Raw genomic sequence first — 20,600 nt, forward strand, 5'->3', positions numbered from 1 at the left:
GTAACACTCAGCAGGTCAAGTAGCATCTGTAGAAAAAACAAGGTTTAATGTTCTAGGTCAGAGACTTTTCATGAGAACTGCAAAAAGTTAAAGGTGTAACAGTTTATAAGCAAGTACAGAGCCAGGGACAAAAGAGTGTGTGGGGGATGGGGGGGACAGAGAGAGAAGAACAAAACGGAAGGTATGTGAAAATGGTGAATAATATCTCATGATGAATATTTTGTTTTAATTATAGGGTGAGATTAAGATCTCCATTAGCATAGAAGATGAAGCCAATAAAGATTTGCCTCCTGCTGCTTTGCTGTATAGGCCAATACGGCAGTGTGTATATGGAGTCCTCTTTAGCCTAGCTGAGGCTAGGAAAAAAGCTGAAAGACTTGCACTAAGAAAAAATAGATTCCCTACTGAAAGTAAGTTTTTTTTTCATGTTTTATGTTGGATATTTATAACAATATTTTAAAATTTATACTGAGATTTTGAAAAAAAATCCAGTATCTTGATCAAGCAAATACAGATCAAAAATTGTTATTGGATTAGAAACATGTGTATTATATGAATAAGCTGTTTTTGAATACTGTATGACCTCAATTTTAAAAATGCTTAGCGTTGCTTTTGGTTGGAGGGTGGCGTTGCATACTGGGTGGAAATTCACACTCTGTCATCTTCAAGTTAGAGGAAGTCAGAGGACGAGATAATTGGACCAGGGCACACAAACATAATTACCCCCATTCTATCCTTGTTGGATAATGGGTTGTATTTTACAGACCCCCCCCCCAACGTCTGGGGTTGTGGCGAGGCAGGGTGACCGAAAAATGCCTCTGGGAGAGGCCTGCCATAGGCCTCGATGCCGGGAAGACCTGGCCCGATATTGCCAATGACAGAGAGGCCTCATGGCATCGCCCCTGCCGCTCGGCGACAGGAGCCCTATTTAAATATTTTAATTTATTAACATTAATTAATTAATTACCGTTATGCTTCCGCCATCTGTCCCGGTGCGATATTGGTGCCGGTGGCCAGCACTCCCGCGCCATCGGATTCCCATCCGGGGAACTGAGGCGGAACACTAGTAGGCAGGGGGGAGCAGGAAAGTTTCCCAGTGTGGGAGTGGGGGGAGCGAGGTCAAACTAATATCAATGATGTTGGGGATGGTGGGAAGGGTTATAGTGTCGAGTTTATGCACTTTGTGGGTGGTAGGCCAGCTGGACAAGGTAAGTATTTTGGTTGGGGGGGCGCGGGGAAGAGGGCAAGTAATTAACTCTATGGTTACTGCGGGGGAGAGGGGCAAGATAAATTTATTTAATTTTCTAAAATCAATATATCTTTAAAAATTTTAATTGAATGGCAGGGTTTGAAGCCCTTTAAAAATGGTGTCAGCGCCTGCGCACAGGCAACTGATGGAAAGCAGAGAAGTAGAGTTGGTTACAGCGTAGGAGTTTATTTGCATTAAAGGTTTAGTAACTAGGAGATGAAAAACTGAGATGCCACCATACCACCACTGTTGGGAGGGTGCATTTGCAACATGACAAGTTTACATAAACAGTTTACAATATAAACAAGGGCATAGGAATTTACAGCGAGCAAAAGTTGACAAATAAGTTTGTTAAAATTGTGTCACAGGAAGGATGTTTTGAGGACCTCAGGTATGAGCAAATAGAAAATTTAATATATTACTAGTTTATTTCGTGTAACATTTTGCAGGGTAAATCTGAGAATATGGTCTCCATCTTACCGTCTGTATTGCTGTTTCTCTCTTCCCTCCTCTTGTTCTGTCTTCTAATTCTTACTTTTTTTCTATTTTTCTTTCTTTCTGGCAGGTGGTGTGGCAGCAAAAGGAACCACCACTGGCTTCAGATTGCAGTTGTGGTGGGGGGTTGTAGGGAAAGTACCCTCAGTGGCATCCTTCCCATCCCTCTCCATTTACTCATGCTTTTACCCCACATCCTCACTCCATTTCTTTCTCCAACCCATTCATGATGGCACTGCACATTCCCTTTCTTACTACATTCTCGGTCACATCAGTATCTCAGCTCCTCCCTTTTGCGTTTGCTTATCAAATGCTGTATATCAACTTTTTTTCTCTCTCATTTTGTGGTTAATAAGATGAAGATTTCAGCACATAGAAGTAGAATGTTTTTCCACTTTTAGCATTCAGTGTCAGTCGAGGTTGAATGTAAAGTCTTGAATAAACTAACCCAACAACAAGCCTTGTGCTCATTACACACACATTCCTAAGCATTACTGACAAATAGTGACTAGTTCCCTTTAAAGCAGGAGGCTCATGCTGCCCATCTGAATTTTTACTTTTTTGTCCTTTGGATTTGCACCCACTAGGATAAACACTGTCCAAATTTAATTGACAGCCTTTTCAGGTAGAGAAGATGCTTCTATTCAATCAATCAGTAAGGACTGAATTTGAACGCAGACCCCAGAAATGAATGTATTCAATGCCCTATCATACATCCATTGACCATATTTAATATTAACTTGCACTTTCTCTGTCTGAAAACATTGGAAGTGAAATTTGGATTGTGTTTATCCTAGCAGGTGCAAATCCTAACAACAAAAAACCTAAAAATTCAGACCCAAACTGGTAGTAATAGGTTACCAGGAAAGCTGCTGTTAGTAATGCATGGTTCTATATGGGAATGTATTTCGAGTCAGAGTTATACAGCACAGAAACAGGCCCTTTGGCCCATCGTGTCTGTGCCGGCCATCAAGCACCTATCTATTCTAATCCCATTTTCCAGCACTTGGCCCGTAGTCTTGTATGCTATGGTGTTTCAAGTGCTCATTTAAATACTTCTTAAATGTTGTGAGGGTTCCTGCCTCTACCACCCCTTCAGGCAGTGCGTTCCAGATTCCAACCACCCTCTGGGTGAAAACATTTTTCCTCAAATCCCCTCTAAACCTCCTTCCCCTTACCTTAAATCTATGCCCCCTGGTTATTGACCCCTCCGCTAAGGGAAAAAGTCTCTTCCTGTCTAACCTATCAATGCCTATATAACCTATCATAGGTTATATATATGATATATATGTTGTGTAATAAGGATAAGGCTTGTTGTTGGGTTAGTTGTTTGAAGACTTTAATTTCAACCTCTCACTACATTCTTCCTTCATCTCACTAACTACAAAATAGAGAGAAAAGCAGTAACCAAATATTAATATGATTTTGAAGTAATCCTCTGTTTAAAAGTTATTGGCATCAGGATATATTAATGGAAATAGTCAGAAATTGACCTGATGCTAATTTCTTGTCATCCTAAGTGCAGGGAATAGATCCCATGAAGACTCTACATCTAGTTTTTCTTGCTTCATTGACATCCATTGCTACTCTTGGTGCTACCCCCTAAGTGAAAGAAATTTTGTCTATACTGCATATATTTTACCAGCTGATGGGTTTAGATGGAATTCTGTGAAAGCAGCTTTCTAACTTTGATCTATTTTGATAACTTTTTCAACTTCATATCAACTTAATAAAATACACAGGAACTCTAAGGGCAGTTTCTGGTTGTGGTTCAGAAATTCATGCCTTTCACCATGTCATAACGAAAGAACTTTTATTTATATCGTGTCTTTCACGACCTCATGATATCCCAAAATGCTTTCCAGTGAATAAAATGTTTCTGAAAGAAAGATATTGTTGTAATATAGGAAGCATGGCAGCCAAATTGCACACAGCAACATCCCACAAACGGCAATGAAATAAATAACCAGATCATCTGTTTCTGGTATTGCTTGAGGAACACCCCTGTTCTTTTTCCAGATGGAGCTGTGGAATCTATTAAGCTCACCTGAGAGGACTTGGTTTAATGCCGCATCTGAAGGACAGCACTTAGAGCAATGCAGTGTTTCCTCAGTATTGCACTGAAGTGCCAGCTTAGATTATCTGCTGAAGTCTCTGGAGGGGACTTCAGCTGATGACTTTGACTCAGGATCAAGAGTGCTACCATTAGGTGAAGGCTGACGTTCTGATTCTGCAGTTTGTGAATTACATCTGTTTCCAAGGAAGATAAAAGAAAGTCTTCCAGTTGCTCTTTTAAACTGAAGTTTGAAATGACTTGAATAGTATCTTCCTTTTTCTCAGACCTAATGAAGTAACATCAATGCAAAGGTGGACAGACAATCTTAGGTCTTGTGAAACTGTTTCAATGGCTGTTTATAAATCTTAGAGTTAATGACCAACTCCAAAAGGGGACGTAGAAGTTTTCACCAGTAAGAGAACTGCAATCTGGATAAATGAACTTCCAAATCGACCTTGAGTATGCACTTCTAATTAAAAACATACTATTTAAAAATGAGGCAACTAAGCCACTTGAAGTCTGACTACCTCAGCGAGACATGTAACTGTGTTTAACTTCCAGTATAGGCATGCAACCTACTGATGAAACTTCTGGTTCATGAGCATTCCTGGCTCAGGATCTCCAAAGGTACATTAATATTGTAAGCCAAGCATGTAAAAACAATTTTAGTTTTTTGCCAACATTAAATTTGCAAAGTAAAGCTGGACTTCTGGTACCCTAACTTCAGAGAAAAGTTGAGTGAAACTTGGGGATGGAGTCTCCCACTTCTTATGTTTAATGTTGCATCGAGTACACAGAGTGTAAGTCCAACAAAGTTCATCTGGGATTCAATTCAACTTCCCCAACCCCAGGCACTTTTTAAACCTCTACCTTAATTAAAATGTTGAGAGCACCAATTCTCTACCCGTTCTCTCTGCATTTACATTTTAAAAACTGTTGGGAGAGAGTTCTGCTTGTGCATGTATCAAGGCAGTTGACCAGCAATATGTGCATGGTTCTACCTTGCTAGACCCCAGGCTGGAAGTTACTGATCTCAGTCCAGTAGTTATAGTTTAAATACATCTTCAAATGCCCAATATTTAATTCATTGTAACCAAAATCTCAATTTAACCAATTCTCCTAGGATCAAACTGTACAATTACCTGGTCAGACCATACCTTGAATACAGTGCACAGTTCTGATTGCCAAGAAAAAAGGCATTCAAGCTCTGGTGGCAGTGCAGGGAAGAGCAACAGCTTTGATCCCGAGTGCCAAGCGATTGAATTATGAGAAAAGCCAAGAGAAACTTGGGATTTATAACTTGAAAAGGAGATGATGAAGAGGTGGCTTAGACGTATATAAAACAATTAAAGGGAATGGAAAAGCTTCATCTTAATTTCCATCTTGAATAGAATGAGAGTGCGCAGTTTCAAAATAGCAGCTTTAGGATTGATAACAGGAACTCTGTCATCCTTACCTGGTCTGGCCTACATTTGACTCCAGACCCACAGCAATGTTGTTGACTCTTAACTACCCTCTGAAATGGCCGAGCAAGCCTCTCAGTTGTATCAAACCCCGCTACAAAGTCTAATAAAAGGAATGAAATTGGATGGACCACCCGGCATCGGCTAGGCACTGGAAACAAAAACGGCAACCGACCCTGTCGACTCAGAGTCTAACTTAGTAACATCTGGGGGCTTTTTCCAAAATTGGGAGAGCTGTCCCACAGACTAGTCTAGCAACAGCTTGAAATAGTCATACTCACAGAATCATGCCTTGCTGACAATGTCCCCGATGTCACCATCGCCATCCCTGGATATATCCTGTCCCACCGGTCAGGAGGAAGTTGCCCTGAGAGCCCTCAACATTGACTCCAGACTCCATGAAGTCTCATAACATCAGGTCAAACATGGGGAAGGAAACCGTCTGCTGATTACCACCTACCCCCGCCCGCCCCCCCCACCCCCTCACTCAACTGATGAATCCATGCTTCTCCATGTTAACACCAACTGGAAGAAGCACTAAGGGTAGCAAGGGCACAAAATGTACTCTGGGTGGGGTTCTTCAATGTCCATTGCCAAGAATGGCTTGGTAGTACCACTACTGACTAAGTTGGCCAAGTCCTAAAGGACATACCTGCTAGACTGGGACTGTGGCAGGTGGTGAGGTAGCCAACAAGAGGGAAAAACCTACTTGACCTCATCCTCATCAATCTATCTGTTGCAGATGCATCTGTCCATTACAGTATTGGTAGGAGTGACCACCGCACAGTCCTTGTGGAGACAAAGTCCCATCTTCACATTGATGGTACCCACCTCCGTGTTGTGTGGCACTATCACTGTGCCAAATGGGATAGATTTTGAACAGATTTAGCAACTCAAAATTGGGCATCATGAGGTGCTGTGGGCTATCAGCAGCAGCAGAATTATATTCAACCACAATCTGTAATTTCATGGCCCTGCTTATTCCCCATTCTACCATGAACATCAAGCCGGGGGACCAACCCTGGTTCAACGAAGAGTGAAGGAAGGCATGCCAGGAGCAGCGTCAGGCATACCTACAAATGAGGTGTCTTCGTGGTGAAGCTACAACACAGGACTACTTGCATACCAAACAGCAGAAGCAGCATACAATAGACAGTGCTAAGCGATCCCACAATCAGCGGATCGGATCCAAGCTCTGCAGTCCTGCCCCATCCAGTCATGAACGGTGGTGGACAATTAAACAACTAACAGGAGGAGGAGGCTCCACAAATATTGGACTTGACGGGCTGAATGGCCTCCTGTGCCGTAAATGACTCTATAAACTCCATATCCCCATCCTCAATGATGGGGAGTACAGCACATCAGTGCAAAAGACAAGCTGAAGCATTTGCATCCATCTTCAGCCAGAAGTGCCGAGTGGATGATCCATCTCCTCATCCTGAAGTCTCCAGCATCAGATGCCAGTCTTCAGCCAATCCGATTCTTCTTTGGCCTCCTTATCTCGAGAGACAATGGATACGCGCCTGGAGGTGGTCAGTGGTTTGTGGAGCAGTGCCTGGAGTGGCTATAAAGGCCAATTCTAGAGTGACAGGCTCTTCCACAGGTGCTACAGAGAAATTTGTTTGTCGGGGCTGTTGCACAGTTGGCTCTCCCCTTGCACCTCTGTCTTTTTTCCTGACAACTACTAAGTCTCTTCGACTCGCCACATTTTAGCCCCGTCTTTATGGCTGCCCGCCAGCTCTGGCGAACGCTGGCAACTGACACCCACGACTTGTGATCAATGTCACAGGATTTCATGTCGCGTTTGCAGATGTCTTTAAAGCGGAGACATGGACGGCCGGTGGGTCTGATACCAGTGGCGAGCTCGCTGTACAATGTGTCTTTGGGGATCCTGCCATCTTCCATGCGGCTCACATGGCCAAGCCATCTCAAGCGCCGCTGACTCAGTAGTGTGTACAAGCTGGGGATGTTGGCCGCCTCGAGAACTTCTGTGTTGGAGATACGGTCCTGCCACCTGATGCCAAGTATTCTCCGGAGGCAGCGAAGATGGAATGAATTGAGACGTCGCTCTTGGCTGACATACGTTCTCCAGGCCTCGCTGCCATAGAGCAAGGTACTGAGGACACAGGCCTGATACACTCGGACTTTTGTGTTCCGTGTCAGTGCGCCATTTTCCCACACTCTCTTGGCCAGTCTGGACAGAGCAGTGGAAGCCTTTCCCATGCGCTTGTTGATTTCTGCATCTAGAGACAGGTTACTGGTGATAGTTGAGCCTAGGTACCACTTGAACCACTTCCAGAGTGGTCTTGAACCACTTCCAGAGCGTGGTCGCCAATATTGATGGATGGAGCATTTCTGACGTCCTGCCCCATGATGTTAGTTTTCTTGAGGCTGATGGTTAGGCCAAATTCATTGCAGGCAGCCGCAAACCTGTCGATGAGACTCTGCAGGCACTCTTCAGTGTGAGATGTTAAAGCAGCATCGTCAGCAAAGAGGAGTTCCCTGATGAGGACTTTCCGAAATTTGGACTTCGCTCTTAGACAGGCAAGGTTGAACAACCTGCCCCCTGATCTTGTGTGGAGGAAAATTCCTTCTTCAGAGGACTTGAACGCATGTGAAAGCAGCAGGGAGAAGAAAATCCCAACAAGTGTGGGTACGAGAACACAATCCAGGTGATATCAAGAAACTTCTGAAGGCACTGGATACTGCAAAGGCTATGTGCCCTGATAACATTCCGGCAATAGTACTGAAGACTTGTGCACCAGAACTAGCCACGCCCCTAGCCAACCTGTTCCAGTACAGCTACAACACTGGCATCTACCCAGCAATGTGGAAAATTGCCCTGCATAAAAAGCAGGACAAATCCAACCCGGCCAATTACTGCTGCATCAGTCAACTGCTGATTATCAGCAAAGTGATGGAATGGGTTGTCGACAGTGCTATCAAGCGGCACTTGCTCAGCAATAACCTGCTCATTGACACTCAGTTTGGGTTGCACCAGGGCAACTCAGCTCCTGACTTCATTACAGCCTTGGTCCAAACATGGACAAAACAGTTGAACACCAGAGTTGAGGTGTGAGTGACTGCCCTTGACATCAAGGCAGCATTTTACTGAGTATGGCATCAAGGAGTCCTAGCAAAACTGGAAATAGTGGGAATCGGCGGGTGGGGGGGATCTCTCCGCTGGTTTTGGAGTCGAACATAGCACAAAGGAAGATGGTTGTGATTATTGGAGGTCAATCATCTCAGTCCCAGGACATCACTGCAGAAATTCCACAGGGTAGTTTCCTAGGCCCAACCATCTTCCCTCCATCATAAGGTCAGAAGTGGGGATGTTCACTGATGATTTTGCAATGTTCAGCACTATTTGCAGCTCCTCAGATGCTGAAGCAGCCCATGTCCAGATGCAGCAAGACCTGGACAACATCCAGGCTTGGGCTGTTAAGTGGCAAGTAACATTCGCACCACCCAAGTACCGGGCAGTGATCATCTCAAGCAAGAGAGAATCTATCCATCTCCCCTTGACGTTCAATGGCATTATCCCTGCTGAAACCCCCTCTATCAACATCCTGGGGGTTACCATTGACCAGAAACTGAACTGGACCAACCACATAAATACTGTGGCTACAAGAGCAGGTCAGAGGCTGGGAATTTTGTGGTGCGTAACTCACCTCCTGTCTCCCCAATGCCTATCCACTATCTACAAGGCACAAGTCAGGAGTGTGCTGGAATTCTGTCCACTTGCCTGGATGGGTGCAGCTCCAACAACACTCAAAAGTTCGACACCATCCAGGACAAAAGAGCCCACTTGATTGGCACCCCATCCAGCACCAACATTCACTCCCTCCACCACCGACGTACAGTGGCAGCAGTGTGTACTATATACAAGATGCACTGCAACAACTCAGCAAGCCTCCTTCGACAGCACATTCCAAACCCAAGACCTCTACCACCTAGAAGGACAAGAGCAGCAGGTGCATGGAAACGCCTTCCCCTCCAAGCCACACACCATCCTGACTTGGAAGTATATCGCTGTTCCTTCACTGTCGCTGATCAAAATATTGGAACTCCCTTCCTAACAGCACTGTTGGTATGCCTACACCCCAAGGACTGCAGCAGTTCAAGAAGGCAGCTCACCACCACCTTCTCAAGGGCAATTAGAGATCGGCAATAATTGCTGGTCTGGCCAGCAATGCCCACATCCCATGAACGAATAAAAAAAAAGGAATTTCTTTACACTGAGTGATCAGCAATTGAAATGGATTTCTAGATAGAATTGTGCAGACAAAAACTGTGGAATTATTTAAGAAATGTTGCAGAAGGACTGTATAACCTTATTGGATGGATCAGTTATGATGGGCCAGTTGGTCTTAATTGTACATAATCATCTTGTGATCATCAAACTACATTTCAGTGAGAGGTTTTTTGAGGGCCAGATTTGCGAACTGTCAACAAAATCGGAACAAATTATAGAGGATATTTGGAGGCTTATGAAACAGGGTTCCACAAAAAAGTGATAGATTCCCCCAAAATCAGCGTTTGTATAGTGGGTACAAAACTGCTTCAGTACAGGATTCAGGTATCATTGGTCAGGTCAATTATCAGAGCTAAGATAACCTAGGGGTAGCTAATAAGCTTTAACAAATATGTTAGTGCTGTGATAGCAAGATTATTTCTAAAAGGTCGAGACGTCGTGTTGTCAGTTGTACTGTGTGTATTCACTGAATTTTTGAAAATACGCTGAGATAATGCTGTGAGCAATGTTTTGACTCCAACCCTGCGCTTGGTGGTTTACAAAAAAAAAATCAAGGGCAAACTATTGTTTCATACAAGTAATTTATCCAGAAAATTAACATCAAGTATGCTCATTTTCACCATGCTATTTGAAAGTCATTGATCTCATGTTCAAGATGAAAGCGCTGCCCTTTGGAACAGATCTAGAAATACGCATTGATTAATCCTGCCCATCTACATTTGGAAGAATTGTGTATATATATGATTAGCTGGAGAGCTGACTTAGAAGACAAGACCTCCAAAGGAATTCAGGACAGTCACTATCTAAATTCAGTGAATGATCTCAAGTGAACCTGAAGAAATTTCAGTTAGAACCCATCAGTACTTCACATTATGGCACTGTTCTTCGATTTAATATATTAGGTTTTGCATTTGTGCAGACTTCCTGTCAGCTTTTCTATTATAAATTCCTGTGACCACATGAATAATGGAAACTGACTATGTTGTAATTGCATTGTATTTCTTAAGGCCCCCTCCCATCCCACCTAGAGACAGAGGTGCTGCAGCACTGCCATGTACAGTAGGCTATGACTACAGTGTGACAAGTTTACAGAAGCAGTTACCATTTATAATTATGGACAAATGAATGTATAATGAAAATAAGGACAGAATGCAGGACTTAAAATTGGATACTGAGTTACATCTGTGCGCCTTTTGATTTAATTAGTCCCCCAGCCTCCAATGTGACTTGACTTGAAAACTACAGTTGGTCTTAATTCCCTCTGTCTAAATCCATGGGGAATTTACTATCTAGAGTAAACAATGCTTGGTTTTGTTGAAACACCTGACACTTTATTGCAGTTATGTGCTGAAGAATAGCAAGAATTTTGCAATAACTAGAAGGCTGCGTTTGCTGACAGTGCAACCACTAGGTGGGCAGTACTGGCACGTGTGCAAATGCAGCCTCATCAACTGAAACGTCACTGTAAAGATGGCGCTGCTCAATTTGACACACCCAAAGCGAATTGAACTTAAACCTCCTCAAGGGTTGCAATCGCAATGCTGCCTCCATACCACCCCCCACCCCCCCAGACAGTTCCCCGCTCCCTCCCGCAATCACCACTTATCTCCCCCGCGATCACTGCTTCTCTTCCCTGCTCCATCTGCAAACACCACTTCTGTTCCTCGCTCCCTTCTGCGATCCCTACTTGGGGGGTGTGGAACCAGGGGTGGAGGACAGTGGGAGCGGTGCCAGGGGAAGGAGCTGGGAGAGGGGAAGTGAATGCGGCGATCGTGGGAGAATCACACAATGCATTCCCTTTTGTGTGTCAAATTTAAGAGCAGACAGGCAGGAAAGAGAACACTGTGCCCCCGGCATCCCGCTCCCCTCCTTTCCCCGCTTTTCTCCTTTTCTGCTCCCCACTCTCTTCTCGGGTGCGCAGCATCATACTGCCAGGATGAAAGTGTTGTGCGCATGTGTGCAGTTCAGGCAGCAGTAATGACGTCAGTGCTTGGCTGCATTGTCAGAAGACAGTCCATAACTAGAAATGGGGAGCAAGCTGGTAAATCTGGTCACCATCTATATATCCATCTCAAAGCAGCCTTTTACGCAGCAGAACTATAACCATTACATTTTTCTGTCTGGAATTACTACTGTTATTTCGTTTTGTTGCGTGAATATCTCCCTTGACATTACACAAGGAAAATAAAGGCCAAGTCCTGGGTTTAGAGGATGGTGGATAATTGGGCCAGGACATGCAGATGTAATTCATTTACCATTTAGAATCTATTCTTTTTATATTTCCACTTTAAGTTCATATGTCCACATTTTTAATGAGCGCTGCTATATAAACTTGTCTTACTGTAATTAAACCCTCCTGCCATGGTAACATAGCAATAGATCATATTGGGGGAGGGGTGCAATTATATCCTGACAAGTTTATATTGAAAGTTCACATTATAAATTTGAATGTATGAATTTATAACGTTAAAAAGTAGCAAGTATGTGGCGATATAAGACTGAATATATAGCCATTTGCCTGTGGCATTACCCACAACAATTCAGAATAAAGTGAATTTCTCTCAGTTCATTAGTGGTGCTGCAGATATAACTATGCATATAGCTCTCATCTGCCCACTGTATATAGATCTGGACCATTTATAACAATATAAAGCTCTCCTCCTCCTTCCTTCTTCTCTCACCCCCACTCCCATGTTGATAACCCTACCCCAGGCTTGTGGTAACCCCCTTCTGCACTACTACTTTTGGTTATTAGATTGCAGACTAGCATCTCCAGCGTTCTTGTCTTTATTTTGGCTTTTGATAGCTCTGAAGCAGCACCAATATATAAATAATTAATAGCAAAATATTCTGCATGCTGGAAATCTGAATTAAAAGCAGAAAATGCTGGCACTCCAATGAAAGGTCAACGATCTGAAATGTTGTCTGTTTCTCTCTCCACTGATGCTACCTGACCTGCTGAGTATTTGCAGCATTTTCTATTATAAATAATTCAAACTTACATTACAGAATTCCAGTGGCACAAAATGGAACCACTGCTAAATAATTCAAAACTTAGACCATCAAGCTCCTGCCGCTCACAGCATTCCAGGTTCCACAGAATGGAACCATATGAGGCTAGGAAGATACGTTTATGCAGTCTGCTGTCCATTCCACACATTCAACATGCTGTCTCCAACACAAAGCCAGTCTGCATCCAAGTCCTTGCTGACTGCCTGATTTCTCTTGAGTTACTAGGCTGCACTGAGCAAGGCAGTCTCAGAGTTGCCTAAACTGGCACTATGATTTGTGAGTGCGACAGTGTGATGGCCCAATGCTGAAAAAGTGCATTTTAGCATTTAAAAGCAAAACTTTGTGGAGAGTCCTAAACTTAATAAAAGTCACAACGGAGTATTAATTTTAAATACATTGTTTAAGGATTCACAGAAGGCCATGGTAAAGGGAGAAAAGATAGGCTAATGCCTGCTGAAAGTGGCAAATTTAAAACTCTCAAAATACTTTGTTTTTAAAGAAGTGTGAAAATTTGAAAACAAATGTTTAAAACTAAGGATTAAGATGATTTACCTGAGGAGAAAATTATCTTTTTTAAAAAAAAAAGAAACAAGGTGGTGGGTAAGCTGGCAGAGACGATTTAGAAAGTTGGTGCACAGTTGCCTGTTCTTTTGCACTAAGTGTGATATGTTTGCATAGGTGAACACCATATTAAATATAGATTTATATGGAAATTTTATGGGGAAAATTTTGATACAAAATGACGACATCAGGAATTCATGTGGTGCAGGCAACAAGTACATGCAGACATGAGAGATATTATATACCTGTACATATGTGCCTTGGGAATGGCGTGTTGCCTAGATTGCAATAGTGAAATGTGTCAATTTTTCTAATAGCACTTAAAAATAATGTTGCAAGTTCTTGTCATTAGGAAATTAAGTCAAATCTCAAGTCAGTAGCATTTATTGCAGAGAATTCAGTTAATCTCATTTATATTTTTCAGTTCCCCCAGTTTTAGTTAAGGAGTGGGCTGCTTACAAGGGGAAATCACCCCAAACTCCAGAACTCGTAGAAGCACTTGCTTTTAGAGAGTGGACGTGTCCCAATTTAAAGAAGTTATGGCTTGGAAAAGCTGTGGAGGATAAAAACAGAAGAATGAGGGCATTTCTTGCCTGCATGAGATCAGACACACCAGCTATGCTTAATCCCTCAAACGTCCCAACGCATCTTCTGGTTCTTTGCTGTGTTTTACGGTAAGTAAAGTACATTGAAAAACAGTGAGCGATTGATTTTATTTTTTCCTTATATAGCATTCTAGAGTACATTTTTGTACAGTGATATATGCCCTATAAGTACCATTTGAATATGCACATTTCCAAACTATAATTGGATTATGAATAAGTACTTTTTCTTAATCTTTGAAAATCTTAAGTTTTTTTTAGTTTTGTGTTCTATTCATTTTGTTTTTTTTTAAATTACGAAGGTGGAGTGTGATTCTTTGCACTACACAAAGTCACAGCTCTTTGAAGTGCACAATATATTCTGAGGAAAAAACATAACTTTTTTCACTTTCTTGCCTATTAAATTATGAAAATGTTTGACATCTGTTTAAAAACTAGGGATCCAAAACATATAAGTTTGTTTCTACTGGTTGGTGAATCCATACTAAGGGAACAAAAACTTTAGAAGCTTAAATGGTGAGCAAAGAAATATTTTCCTGCAAATTGCTATTACAATATGGGATACATCAACAAGTAAAGCCAACATTTAAGACAATTAAATTAGCACTGGTAAATAATTAAAGTCATGGGGAAAGAACAGGGGAAGTAGGATCATATTTGGAAGCTCCATTGTAGACCTGGCATAGACATAATAGTCCAGAACATCATACTTTGTATGATTTTTGTTCCTATAACTACATATTTTATATCAGTGTAAAGATTACTTATGTACGATTTTGCACTGTTAAAAGGCTTATGCTGTTTAGTCTATAACATCATGTTTCCATTGCTTTTTTGTTCTGTTTTTGCAGTATTCTTGTTTCATTCTGGTGTCTTAGCTAATTTTTAGACAGGAATGCACTAGCTAAGTGTTATACCAAATACTGGTGGTCAGAAGAATATTTAAGAACAAGTCATTTGGCCCACAAACCTTTTTCTTTTTGTCTAAAGTCCATCAACTTGTTGTCTTGCCACATTCCTCAAATCACTGCAAGAGCATCAAATACCTCTTGAACTGAAAAGCTATTTACTTCACATTTGGTGCACTGACAACCCCTCCTGAAAGACTATATACAAATTTAGATGTCATTATGTCATGAGCAGTTAGTTGGAAAATGGTTAGACATGTATGCATATTTTGTTTAAACTATAGAAATGTTGACTGAAGAAAGCCTTATTTTAAAATAAATACTAACTATTTTGTCTATCTAATGGATGGAATGTCATTGCGAAAATGATGTGATCTTACTTGAAAATTTCTTTATCTTATTTCTTATCTACATGCTGCCCTCAGCAAGATCATCCGAAAGCACAGCATTAATTTTCACATGTACTCTGATGGCATTTTTTTTTAGCTCTACCTCACCACCTCCTCTCTTGACTCCTCCAGTTATCAGACTGCTTATCCGATATCATGTATTGGATGACCAGAAATTTCCTCCAGTTAAATATTGGGAAGACTGAAGCCATTGTCTTCAGTCCTGGCTCCAAACTCCATTTCCTAGCTATGGACCCCATACCTCTTCCTGGCAACAGTCTGAGACTAAACCAGACTGTTGGCAGCCTTGGTGTCATATTTGATTCTGAGGTGAACTTCTAACGACATATTCTTGCCATCACTAAGACTGCTTATTCCCATCTCTACAACATCACCTGACTTCACACCCTGGCCAGAATTTTACACCACCCCAGCAAGCCGGATTGGGGGGGGGGTGGTGGGGGCGCGTGGCATAAAATGGAGCGGGAGGCCTTCCCGACCCGCTCCCGCCTCCGCCCCACTTTATGTAGGCCGGTGGGGGGGAGAAAAATGGGCCATCCGCCCCAGGCCAATCAAGGTCCTTAAGTTGCCAATTAACGGCTACTTAAGGGCCTTCCGTCGCCTCCACGGGGATTTTACCCATGCAAGCGGGCGTCCTGGAGCCGGGAAAGGCCGTCCAGTGAAAGCCGGCGGCCTCTCAGAGCCCCGCGGGTGGGCCCGGACAGATGGGCACAGCGTTTCCAATTGAGGGCCGCCCCCACTTCCCCAACCACCCACAGGACCCAAGATGTCCCCTTTTCCCCCCAAATGACCACCCTTGCCTCGTCGGGGCCCAACCGATTACCCCCGGCGAGGCAAACCAAACTTACCTGCCCTCCTGGCTCCATGTCGTCAGCTGGGCTGCAGTCCCAGCAGTGGCCACCACTCCCGGCAGCGCTGCTGGGACTAAGAGCTGCCGGCCCGATGATTGGCCGGCAGCTCAGAGAGGCGGGACTTCCTCCCTCAAGCAGATGCAAGTCCTGCCTCGGAATAGTTAAAGCCTGGGGACCCATAAGATGCGGGACAGATCCCCAGGCTAGGAGGAGGCGGGTTCGCCACCGACTTTTACGTCGTTGCCAGCTCCCGTCCGCCCGACATAAAATCTAGCCCCCTGTCTCAGTTCATCTGCTGCTGAACCCTCATTCATGCCTTTGTTACCTCTAGACTTGACTATTACAATGTATGCCTAGCTGATCTCCCACATTTTACTCTCCGTAAACTTGAGGTCATCCAAAATTTTGCTGCCCCTGTCCTAACTTGCACCAAGTCCTGTTCACCCATCACCCTTTGCTAGCTGACCTACATTGGCTCCTGGTTAAGCAGTATCTTGATTTTAAAATTCTCATCCTTGTTTTCAAATCTCTTTATGGCCTCTTCCCTTCCCTAACTCTGTAATCTCCTCCAGTCCCACAACTCTCCGAGACATCTGCGCTTCTCTAATTATGGCCTCTTCTGCATCCTTGATTTTAATTGCTCCACCATTGGTGGCAGGGACTTCAGTTGCCTAGGCCCTAAACTCCTGAATTCCCTTCCTACAGCTCTCCACCTCACTTTCCTCCTTTAAGACACTCCTTAAAACCTACCTCTTTGATCAAGCTTTTGGTCATCTGACCTAATATCTCCTTAAGTGGCTCAGTGTCATATTTGTAAAATGCCTTGGGGCATTTTATTACATTAAAGGTGCTATATAAATATAAGTTTTTATTGTTGTTAACAAAGTTGAAAGTGTATGTTTATATATCCCTTTTAGCTACTTGTTGCAGTGGCTAGGGGTGAGGATCCTGCGTCGCCATGAACTTGATGCATTCCTTGCACAGGCTTTATCCTCGAAACTTTATGAACCGGATCAGCTGCAGGAACTTAAGGTAATCAACATGGTTACTAACTTCATTGAAGATGATTATTTCAAGGATTTTAATAAAACTGAATTTGTTTTTAATTTTGCATTGTGTTAGTGTGTTTATTTTAGTAGTATGAAATTAGCATAGGCCAAAATAGGAAGTTAAAAAAACATTATTTTCTGAAGCATGCCATAATTGCAACTGCTACAAAGGGCTTTCTCTTCACTTTAACTGACGTTTGACAGTTTTAACTTAGTATGATAGCTTTATATCATTGATTGTTTTCTTCAGGGCTACATATAAGTTTTGCAAAATCAAAACTGTAGTTCTGTTTATGTAATTAGTAAATTATTTTGTCATTTTCTGGAGTAAGGTGGTGAAGGAGCTAGTGCTAAATACAACTGAGTGAACTCACTTGAAATTGCACCTGAAACTGCAGTCATTTTGCCACAATAGACTTATTAACAAAATTGAAGCCCATGGAATCAAGGGGCAGAGGCTGCTTAGATAGGAAATTGGCTAAGTGACAGAAAGCAGAGAGTAGTGGTGAACTGTTGTTTTTCAGACTGGAGTCAATTGTGCAGCGGTGTTCCCCAGGGGCCAGTGTTTGGACCACTGCTCCTCTTGATATATATTAATGACCTAGACCTGGGCATAATTTCAAAGTTTGCGGATGGCATGAATCTCAAATGTAGTACACAATGAGGAGGATAGTAACAGACTTCAGGAGGACATAGATTGGTGAAATAGGGAACCACATGACAGATGACATTTAATACAGAGATGTGTGAAGTGATTCATTTTGGTAGCAGGAATGAAGAGAGGCAATATAAGCTAAATGGTACAATTTTAAAGAGGCTGCAGGAATAAAGAACTTCGGGTGTATGTACACAAGTCTTTAAAGGTAGCAAAACAATTTGAGAAGGTTTTTAGAAAGGCATGTGGGCTCCTTGACTTCGGCGGGGGCACAATGGGCTGAATGGTCTCCTTCTGTGCAGTAATTTTTCTATGGTACATAAATCGAGGCAAATCGTACCAAAGCAAGGAAGTTATGCTAAACCTTCATGAAACACTGGTTAGGCCCCAGCTGGAGTAACCATTCTGGGCACCACAATTGGAAAGATGTCAAGGCCTTAGAGAGAGTGCTGAAGAGATTTACTGGAATAGTACCAGGGTGAAAGACTTCAGTTACTTTGTGAGAGTAGAGAGATTGGGGTTGTTCACCTTTGAGCAGAGAAGATTAAGGGGCGACTTAATAGAGGCGTTCAAATTCATGAAGGGTTTTAATAAATAGGAGAAACTGTTTCCGGTGGCAGAAGGGTCATTAACCAGAGAATACATTTAAGAAATTTGACAAAAGAACCAGAGGTGACCTGATTTTTCTTTAATGCAGCGAGTTATGATCTGGAGTGCACTGCCTGGAAGGGTGGTGGAATAAGGTTCAATAATAACTCTCAAGAAGGAATTGGATAAATATTTGAATGGAAAAATTTTCAGGATGATGGGTAAACAGCAGGAGAGTGGGACTAATTGAAAAGCTCTTTCAAAAGAGCTGACACAGGCACAATGGGCAGAATGGCCTCCTCTGCATTATTCTATGAATCTGGTACCCTCTCATTTGCATTAGAAACCTTCCAAATTTAAAATGGTCATAAATAAGCGTGAACAATCAGAATCAAAGTAAACACCAAACCTGCACCATTATATTTGAGTCTAAAAATACAAGTTTCAGCTCCTTTGACTATTATTCATGCACATCAGGCACAGCATGTTTAAGAATCTGCAATCAGGAAAGCTTTTCAATTTTTAATGTGACTTATATTTGCAATTAAGAGATCAGAAAAATTAGTTTTTCCTATGGCGCTTGAAAATCTGGTCGCTTCGTCAGGAGACCCCTGAACAAGTGCGAGATTTAGGGATGGGGCCATATTTGTGGGCGAAGATTTGTCTAGGCAGATGCATAAGATCGAGGAGGCTTAGCTGCATTGTAGTAACTCACTTACAGCCAAAATTCCACAACCTTTTAAGCCACGTAGTTTATTTGAGCCCATATTATGGATGCGGAGGAAACCCCTGGCCAGGAAGTTTAGTAGTTCTTCAGAATGGAAATCTGTTACTCTACTATATCATCAGATACACCTGGAATGATTAGCTCCATAAGTCATACTGAGACATAGGCCTTGATATCAACCCCCGCCCAAAGACAGGTGGGAGGAAGTCAGTGAGGTTATACCCAAAAAATGGCGATACAATAGCAAAATATTGCGGATGCTGGAAATCTGAAATAAAAACAGAAAATGCTAGGAATACTCAGCAGGTCAGACTTGTTTCGGTCTTACTCTTGTTTTTGTCCTGTTTTTACTTTTGGGCAGCAACTCTTCATTATTCTGCCATTCACACCTCCTCTAGACATATCTTTTGTTTCTTTACTTGTCCCATTACTGCTCCCTTTGGCTCTCCACCCCCAACTCTATTGTCGTTTAATGTCTCCCATCTCCTGCCCTATCACAGACCTTCCCTTCTGCTTTTTTTCCACCCCCTCCCATTTTACCTGCTTAAAACTTACCACATTTCTAACTTTTCTCAGTTCTGATCTTCTACAAGTTTTGCGTTCCAGAGATGCCATTTGCTTCCTTCATTAATTTTGTTAGTAACTATCAGTGCTGAAGTTTCCACTTTGTCTAGTTTCTTTTGCTTAAATGAAGCTCTCTTCCAGCCAGTCCTATCGCATTATGCAAGCACATTGACCAGGGATCTGCTAGAGAAGAAAATTCTAATGCAGGGGTGTCCAACCTTTTCACCTGAGGGGCCACATTACAAATAGGGGGCAGGTGAGCAAATTTCGGAAGGATAAGGGCATTAGAAATTTATTTTAATATTAATCAAAACAACAAAAAAGTGCATTTTTGTGAACAAGTTTTAGAAGAGAAGACTAATTTATTAATTTACTATGTTGGACACTGATTTAGTGAGATACCTGAAATTGCTCTTGCTTGCACAAGTAGGCAATGTCTGGCCACACACACAATGTGGTGATGCAGTGTATTCCAGATGTCCATCTGTCGGGAGTGATCGTGATTGCACTCTCTCTTCCCCCCTCTGTGTCTGTCTCTCTCTCTCCCTCCCACCCCCTCCAATGTCTGTTTCTCTCCCCCTGTGTGTGTGTGGCTGTCTGTCTCTCTCTCTGACTGTCTCTTTCCCCTCTATCTGTGTGTATGTGTGTGTGTGTCTCTCTCTCCCCTGCTCTATGTGTGTGTCTCTCCCCTCTCCTCACTCCCTGTCTGTCTCTGCTCTCTCCCCTCTCCGTGTCTGTGTCTCTCTCTCCCCTCTCCATGTCTGTCTCTTCCTCTCCGTGTTTGTCTCTCCCTCTCCCCTCTCTGTCTGTGTTTCTCCACTCCCTTCTCTGTGTCTGTCTCTCCCCTCTCCTCTCTCTGTGTCTGTCTCTCCCCCACGCCCCCCCCCCCCCCCCCCCCCCGTGTGTGTGTTTCTCTCTTTCCCCCTCCCACCCCCAACCCGGCCAGGCCTAGTCGCAAGCCTCGGGCTCACCTTTGCTTTAATCAACATGCTGTCAGTTCCTCAGGATGACCACAACTACTGTCTCCTTCGTGACCTGCTCCGCTCATTAACCTCCAGGGTTGTGCCACTGAGCCACAGCCATTCACCACACCAGCATGCAGTGCTCTCTGGGAGTTGTAGTCCTGCATTATGGTTCTGTCTTTAGAGAGCAATG

General features: G+C 42.9%; 1 protein-coding gene across 4 annotated transcripts in view; it reads left to right on the top strand.

The window, feature by feature from the left end:
* fam120c (family with sequence similarity 120 member C) overlaps nucleotides 1-20,600 on the top strand; it is a 167,466-nt gene that overhangs the window by 117,173 nt on the left and 29,693 nt on the right. For all 4 annotated transcript variants that reach the window (XM_068051762.1, XM_068051763.1, XM_068051764.1 and 1 more), the window contains exons 10-12: nucleotides 236-410; nucleotides 13,516-13,765; nucleotides 16,780-16,894. In XM_068051762.1, the coding sequence (XP_067907863.1) occupies nucleotides 236-410; nucleotides 13,516-13,765; nucleotides 16,780-16,894 (540 nt within the window). The remainder of the gene's footprint in view (nucleotides 1-235; nucleotides 411-13,515; nucleotides 13,766-16,779; nucleotides 16,895-20,600) is intronic.

Source organism: Heterodontus francisci, chromosome 19, assembly GCF_036365525.1.
Source record: "Heterodontus francisci isolate sHetFra1 chromosome 19, sHetFra1.hap1, whole genome shotgun sequence".
Lineage (NCBI taxonomy): Eukaryota > Metazoa > Chordata > Chondrichthyes > Heterodontiformes > Heterodontidae > Heterodontus > Heterodontus francisci.